Below are 7941 nucleotides of genomic sequence, written 5' to 3'. Positions count from 1 at the left end.
CTGGATCCCAGGAATCTGGAATCCTAACCTGAGCCCAAGCAGACGCTTAACTGAGCCACCCAGGCACCCCAACCTTTTTTTTTTTTTTTTTTAATATGAGGAACTTTGAGGCCCATAAAGAGATCACATTAGCAGCAAAGCTGTCACTAAAAGCCAAATTACCTGACGCAGAGTCCATGGCTCCCTCTGAATATGTTTCTACACAGAGACCCAATTTTACAGTGTACCATTTGGGTTTCTACAGAGACCCAATTTTAGCCTTTCTGAAAATACAGAGGTCTTAAAAAGCCAAGGCTTCTCTCAGGCCAGAGGTACTCGTTCATATGTTGCAGTTTTTTCGATCCCTGTGGCTCAGCTCCTTATCGAAAAGGTACTCTGACGTAGTACAAAAAGCATGGGACTAAGAGGGGTAGGAATCCGGGATGAAACCCGGGCTCCAGCACTTACTGCCGGCCTCCGCCAAGGCACTTCCTGGAGCTACCTCAGATTCGATATGAGGATTTGAGAGGAAAGTACTCCTGGCACACAGCCGAAGATCGGTAAGTATTTGTTAAATAAATGAATAACACAGTGTATGCTCAATAAAGGGCGATCATGCATGTTGGAGTAGTCCCCATCTCCTCGGGCATCCTCCCAACCTCACGAATCTGAAGCTCCGCCCGAGTCCGGCTATTGCTTCCCAGCCTCACTCGGCGCTCGGCGGGGCTTGCAGAGAACTCGCTGGGTCTCGTACTCCAGCCTCGAGGCCTTACAGCCTTGCTTCACCTTCTCTCCCCCATCCCTCCCCTCAGAGTCCGAAGGACTCCAAGAGCCCTTCTCAAGGCACAGCTGCATCGAGGGGGAGCTCCCCCTGCCGTTAGCATCCAAAGGGACTAAGCATCTCGTTTTTCCAATTCATATATATATATATTTCTTTTTTCTTTTTCTTTTTTTCCCCTGTTTTTGTTATCTAGTTCTCGTCTTCTTTCAGGAACCTCAGATGATTTCTCCCGACGGTCAAGACCACACCCCGCCCTCTCTAGCTGCTCCAAGTCCGCTCCGGACAACTAGAGGGCCGCGTTGCCTAGGAAACTGGCGAGGACGTTGGAAAACGTCAGCCCCCGCGGCGCGTTTGCGCAGGTGCTAAGATCCTGGCCTCCACTATCGCGAGAATTGCCTCCCGGAAGTTCCACGTCAGTCAGTCGGCTGGTCAGCGGGTCGGTGAGTCTCTCAGGGACTGCGTCGCTTGTGGCAAGTGAGGGCTCACGGACTCGGACCAACGGAGCGATGGTAGGTCCAGACCCTGCAGGAAGGAGCGGGGCCTCTTGTCTGAGGCCAGTTCTTGGGCTTCTGGCCTGGGGGCTGCGGTAAGCAGCGGCCTGGGCTCTCGTTGCGGCCGCCGCCTCAGGCCTTGTGGGGTCCTGGTCTGGGTTGAGTTCTGTGAGGGAGGCGGCGGTGAGGCCCAGAAATCGGAGGTGGTGTGGAGAGGCAGTGCCGGGGCTTTGCCAAACCTACTCATTGGGCCCTTAAAACGGCGGTAGCTGGTCTTAAACATGCTATAGTATGCTATAGTAGTGGGTGCTAACCACAAACTACAGTCTTAAGCAGATAAGAACTCCTTCTGAAATTAGGTAAAGTGTATATGTCAAAAGAATTTAGAATGCTTTGGGATCCCACTTTAAGTTTCTAGGGGGCAAGGAAGGGTTAGGACGTTGCTTCTAAAACTGACGTGGTTTTCTGCATTTGCAAATACAGTGGCTGGTAAGAATGGCAGTCGTGACAGACAGCACTTTTATATTGTCCGTCTCACCCCCCAAAATACCCTAAAGTACTTTGGCTCAAGAGTGTTGTAATAAGAAGGAAAAACTACAATAGTGTAAGAATATCTTTTCTGAAAAAATATAAGAAAGTTAGTATTTTATTTTTAAACGTTTTCCTGCCCACTCTTCTTTTAACTAGGGCTTGGAGACGTTGGAGATTAATTAGTCTAAATTCTGTATCTCGTAGTTTAAAACTTAAGTTTGTGTAAGGCTAATTGAAACAGAGTTGGAATTACAACAGAGACTGAATCCTTAGGGAAACTGGTGAGAGTTATGGCTCCTCCTAGAAAAATGGATTGAGAAGCACACAGTGTTGCAAAAACTTCAGTGGTTTCACTCGGACACCACGTTCCCCCCATTCTTACCTGAACTTCCGTGGGTCCCCAGGTTAAGAGCCCTTTAGCAAGATCTCAGGTCTCTTAATTATTCTGCCTCCTGTTAACCAGTGATCTGGTCTGGAGTGTGCTGTGCTTTCAGGAATGGACATTTTATAGTGAAATATCCTTCATTCTTTAATACATTTAAAATTTTTTGTATGAGATACAAAATGTGGATTTATTTATTCATTTGTTTTCCATAGAGCGTTTACTATGTGCCCATCCACTTTGCTAAACATTTGCCTCCTAATTCTTAGAGCAGCTGGGAGAATGAGTTATAAGTAATGTTTATGGAGTGGTTATGATAGGCCAGGCACTATTCTAACTGCTTAACACTGAATTTAATTCTCATAACTCTCAGTTGTAGATAAAAGTATTAATCCTCTTTTACGTATGTCAGACCTCAGAGAAGTTAAGTGAACTTGTTCAGTATTGCATATTTGAAATGAGTGGTAGAACCGAAATTTGAATTCAGCATAATTCTCTAGACCTCGATTATACCATCTGTCCTTAAACCCCCATATCCAAATATATAAGATGTTGTGGAGGTAAAGACCCCTGAAGAGCATCTACTCTATAAAGCAAAAAGAGACTTGTATATTTAGCTTCTTAAAGCTAAATTAGCTTCTTAAATTGGCTTCTTAAAATCCCTTAAGAAAGGATAGTTCTGGCAAGGGTAATCCAAAAGATTATATTGGTGGCAGTAATTTAAGCTGAGTCTTAAATGCATCCAGCTTTTGGAAAATGGAGGGAGACATTTAGAATTAAGGGTACAGTATAAATATCTTTGTATTTTGAGAATATCTAATAGAATGTCTTATTCAAAGTAGCCACTTAAATGTCGGGTGAAATTACAGCAAAAGATCTTGGCTCTGCTTTTTTAACTGGGATTTGTGAATTGGAGGGTATTTCGAGGTGCACTAGGGTTGCTTAGTCCCTCAGCCCACCTTTTCAGAGCATCACTTTTACTCAGTAATCATTAAACATCCGTATGGTAAAATATACACAATTTATAAGTGATGGATTTCCTCATTTGCTATAGGAAAGTATGAGATGCGCTGGCTTACATGAAAGCCCCCATTGTTCCTGGCACACAGAAGACACTTCATGTTTGTTCACTGTAAAGAGACCAGTAAAAGGAGTTGATATTTGTCATGCTAATAAATGAGGCAAAATTAAGAAAAGGATGAAGTAAAAGGTCCTGCTTCCCTGAATGACCAAGAACTGTGAGGATGGTGGTTTGAAAGTAGAATGTTTGAGACGAAGAGGAAGGCATGGCAGGGGAAACATTTTTTTGATGATTGTAGAGAAGAGCCAGAGAATTCCGATGTTTTCAAATAAATCTAGGGTAATAATAAGGTTGGAAGTAGTAGATGAGTAAAAGCCTTGTGAGGTGTTTGCTTTGTCTCAGGAAATGATCTATGCTGAAATTATCTAGTGATCTTCATTTTGTGTTGAAAAGTAACCCTAAATTTCTATTCCACTCATGACCATCGTGGAAGATCACAAAAAGATTCAGTGGTAACTTGCCAAGTAAACTTTTAGGTGTGTTTAAAACCTTTTGAAGGGGAAACATATTTTAAATCAGTCTTCCCTCATCTGTGTCCAAGAGAAAATTAAGATTACTGAACTTGGCGTCATTGTTTATAATGAATTAACTTTTCTCTTAGAATGGTATCCTTGGGAGAATTGAGAAAATACTTATTCACATCATTTTCTTGTCTGTTTAGTTGAATCCAGATTGGAAAAAAAGCGGTTTTAAACTAGTAGCATTTTCTGAATGGAAAGTATTTTAATTTTTGTTTAAAATGGTTCTAATTAAGTTAGAATTAGGTTCTTTTATTCGATTACTAAGTAACTCACTAGTTAGGTTCCCATTTAAATTACATTAGGTTCCTATGACTAAAATCCATTAAAATGCTATAAACATTCCTCTTTGTCTCCAAAGGCCCTCATGGACATGGGTATAACCTGTATTGATCACACATCACATTCATCTACCATTTATTAATATTATTGCCAAAATACTTTTCTCCAAAGAAATCAATTTTTTTTATTGAGGTATAACTGACATAATGTTATAGTAACTTCATGTGTACAACATAATGATTTACTCTTTGTATATATTGTAAAATGATCACAAGAGTAAGTCTAGTTAATATCTATCACCATATGTGGTTACAGTAATTTTTTTCTTGTGATAACTTTTAAGATCTACTCTTAGCAACTTTCAAGTATGCAACACAGTATTTTTTTTTTTTAATTTCTTTTCAGCTTAACGGTATTCATTGTTTTTGCACCATACCCAGTGCTCCATGCAATACGTGCCTTCCTTAATACCCACCACCTGGTTCCCCCAACCTCCCACCCCCCGCCCCTTCAAAACCCTCAGATTGTTTTTCAGAGTCCATAGTCTCTCATGGTTCACCTCCCCTTCCAATTTCCCTCAACTCCCTTCTCCTCTCCATCTCCCCTTGTCCTCCATGCTATTTGTTATGCTCCACAAATAAGTGAAACCATATGATAATTGACTCTCTCTGCTTGACTTATTTCACTCAGGATAATCTCTTCCAGTCCTGTCCATGTTGCTACAAAAGTTGGGTATTCATCTTTTCTGATGAAGGCATAATACTCCATAGTGTATATGGACCACATCTTCCTTCTCCATTCGTCCGTTGAAGGGCATCTTGGTTCTTTCCAGAGTTTGGCGACCATGGCCATTGCTGCTATAAACATTGGGGTGCAGATGGCCCTTCTTTTCACGACATCTGTATCTTTTGGGTAAATACCCAGGAGTGCAATTGCAGGGTCATAGGGAAGCTCTATTTTTAATTTCTTGAGGAATTTCCACACTGTTTTCCAAAGTGGCTGCACCAACTTGCATTCCCACCACCAGTGTAAGAGGGTTCCCCTTTCTCTACATCCTCTCCAACACTTGTTGTTTCCTGTCTTGCTAATTTTGGCCATTTTAACTGGTGTAAGGTGCTATCTCAATGTGGTTTTAATTTGAATCTCCCTGATGGCTAGTGAGGATGAACATTTTTTCATGTGTTTGATAGCCATTTGTATGTCTTCATGGGAGAAGTGTCCGTTCATATCTTCTTCCCCTTTTTTAATATGATTGTCTATTTTATGTGTGTTGAGTTTGAGAAGTTCTTTATAGATCCTGGATATCAACCTTTTGTCTGTACTGTCATTTGTGAATATCTTCTCCCATTCCGTGGGTTGCCTCTTTGTCTTGTTGACTGTTTCCTTTGCTGTGCAGAAACTTTTGATCTTGATGAAGTCCCAAAAGTTCATTTTCGCTTTTGTTTCCTTTGCCTTTGGAGACATATCTTGAAAGAAGTTGCTGTGGCTGATACCGAAGAGGTTACTGCCTATGTTCTTCTCTAGGATTCCGATGGATTCCTGTCTCACGTTGAGGTCTTTTATCCATTTCGAGTTTATCTTTGTCTATGATGTAAGAGAATGGTCGAATTTCATTCTTCTACATATAGCTGTCCAGTTTTCCCAGCACCGTTTATTGAAGAGACTGTCTTTTCTCCACTGTATATTTTTTCCTGTTTTGTCGAAGATTATTTGACCATAGAGTTGAGGGTCCATATCTGGGCTCTCTACTCTGTTCCACTGGTCTAGGTATCTGTTTTTATGCCAGTACCATGCTGTCTTGGTGATCACAGCTTTGTAGTAAAGCTTGAAATTAGGTAACATGATGCCCCCAGTTTTATTTTTATTTTTCAACATTTCCTTAGCGATTTGGGGTCTCTTCTGATTCCATACAAATTTTAGGATTATTTGCTCCAGCTCTTTGAAGAATACCGGTGGAATTTTGATCGGAATGGCATTAAAAGTATAGATTGCTCTAGGCACTATAGACATTTTAACAATGTTTGTTCTTTCGATCCAAGAGCATGGAATGGTCTTCCATCTTTTTATATCTTCTTCAATTTCTTTCATGAGTGTTCTGTAGTTCCTCGAGTACAGTTCCTTTACCTTTTTGGTTAGGTTCATTCCCAGGAATCTTATGGTTCTTGGTGCTATAGTAAATGGAATCGATTCTCTAATTTCCCATTCTGTACTTTCATTGTTAGTGTATAAGAAAGCCACTGATTTTTGTACATTGACTTTGTATCCTGCCACGTTGCTGAATTGCTGTATGAGTTCTAGTAGTTTGGGGGTGGAGTCTTTTGGGTTTTCCATATAAAGAATCATGTCATCTGCAAAGAGAGTTTGACTTCTTCATTGCCAATTTGGATACCTTTTATTTCTCTTTGTTGTCTGATTGCTGTTGCTAGGACTTCTAATACTATGTTAAACAAGAGTAGTGAGAGTGGGCATCCTTGTCGTGTTCCTGATCTCAACGGGAAGGCTGCAAACTTTTTCCCATTGAGGATGATATTTGCTGTGGGTCTTTCATAGATAGATTTGATGTTCAGGAATGTTCCTTCTATCCCTATACTTTGAAGCGTTTTAATCAGGAACAGCTGCTGGATTTTGTCAAATGCTTTTTCTTTTTCTTTTTCTTTTTTTTTTTTTTTTAAGATTTTATTTATTTGACCTAGAGAGATCATAAGCAGGCAGAGAGGCAGACAGAGAGAGACTGGGAGGGGGAAGCAGGCTCTCTACTGAGCAGAGAGCCCGATGTGGGACTTGATCCCAGGACCCTGAGATCATGACCTGAGCCAAAGCCAGAGGCTTAACCCACTGAGCCACCCAGGCGTCACCCAAATGCTTTTTCTGCATCAATTGAGAGGACCATGTGGTTCTTCTCTCTTCTCTTATTAATTTGTTCTATCACATTGATTGATTTGCAAATGTTGAACCATCCTTGTAGCCCAGGGATATTCGAATCCCACCTGGTCATGGTGGATAATCTTTTTAATGTGCTATTGGATCCCGTTGCTAGGATTTTGTTGAGAATCTTAGCATCCATATTCATCAGTGATATTGGTCTGGAATTCTCCTTTTTGGTAAGATCTTTGCCTGGTTTGAAGATCAGGATAATGCTGGCTTCATAAAAAGAGTCTGGAAGTTTTTCTTCTGCTTCAATTTTTTTTGAAACAGCTTCAGGAGAACAGGTGTTATTTCTTCTTTGAAAGTTTGGTAGAATTCCCCAGGGAATCCATTAGGTCCTGGGCTCTTGTTTTTTGGGAGGTTTTTGATCACTGCTTCAATCTCGTTACTAGATAACGGTCTATTCAGGTTGTCAGTTTCTTCCTGGTTCAATTTTGGGAGTATAGTTTTCCAGAAATGCATCCATTTCATCTAGGTTGCTTAGCTTAATGGCATATAACTGTTGATAATAACTTCTGATGATTGTTTATACTTCCTTGGTGTTAGTTGTGATCTCTCCCTTTTCTTTCATGATTTTATTAATTTGGGCTTTCTCTATTTTCTTTTGGGTTAGTGTGGCCAATGGTTTATCGATCTCATTGATTCTTTCAAAAAACCAGCTTCTAGTTTCATTGATACATTCTACTGTATCTCTGGTTTCTACCTCATTGATCTCTGCTCTAATCTTGATTATTTCCCTTCTTATGTGTGGAGTTGGTTTGATTTGTTGTTGATTCTCCAGTTCTTTAAGATATAGAGACAGCTGGTGTATTCTGGATTTTTCAATTTTTTTGAGGGAGGCTTGGATGGCTATGTATTTCCCCCTTAGGACCGCCTTTGCTGTATCCCATAAGTTTTGGACCGAAGTGTCTTCATTCTCATTGGTTTCCATGAATTGTTTAAGTTCTTCTTTGATCTCCTGGTTGATTCAA

The 7941-nt window shown here is 40.7% G+C and overlaps 1 protein-coding gene across 2 annotated transcripts in view; it reads left to right on the top strand.

Moving 5' to 3' along the window:
* Positions 1–1120: 1120 nt before the first annotated feature.
* The window catches only part of COPB2 (COPI coat complex subunit beta 2), a 39782-nt gene continuing 32961 nt past the window's right edge, over positions 1121–7941 (top strand). For both annotated transcript variants that reach the window (XM_059162772.1, XM_059162771.1), the window contains exon 1: positions 1121–1269. In XM_059162772.1, coding sequence (XP_059018755.1) covers positions 1267–1269 — 3 coding nt within the window. In that variant the 5' untranslated portion in view covers positions 1121–1266. The remainder of the gene's footprint in view (positions 1270–7941) is intronic.

This window comes from Mustela lutreola, chromosome 2 (genome assembly GCF_030435805.1).
Source record: "Mustela lutreola isolate mMusLut2 chromosome 2, mMusLut2.pri, whole genome shotgun sequence".
Classification (NCBI taxonomy): Eukaryota; Metazoa; Chordata; class Mammalia; order Carnivora; family Mustelidae; genus Mustela; species Mustela lutreola.
This window is presented reverse-complemented; position numbering and strand designations above follow the sequence as displayed.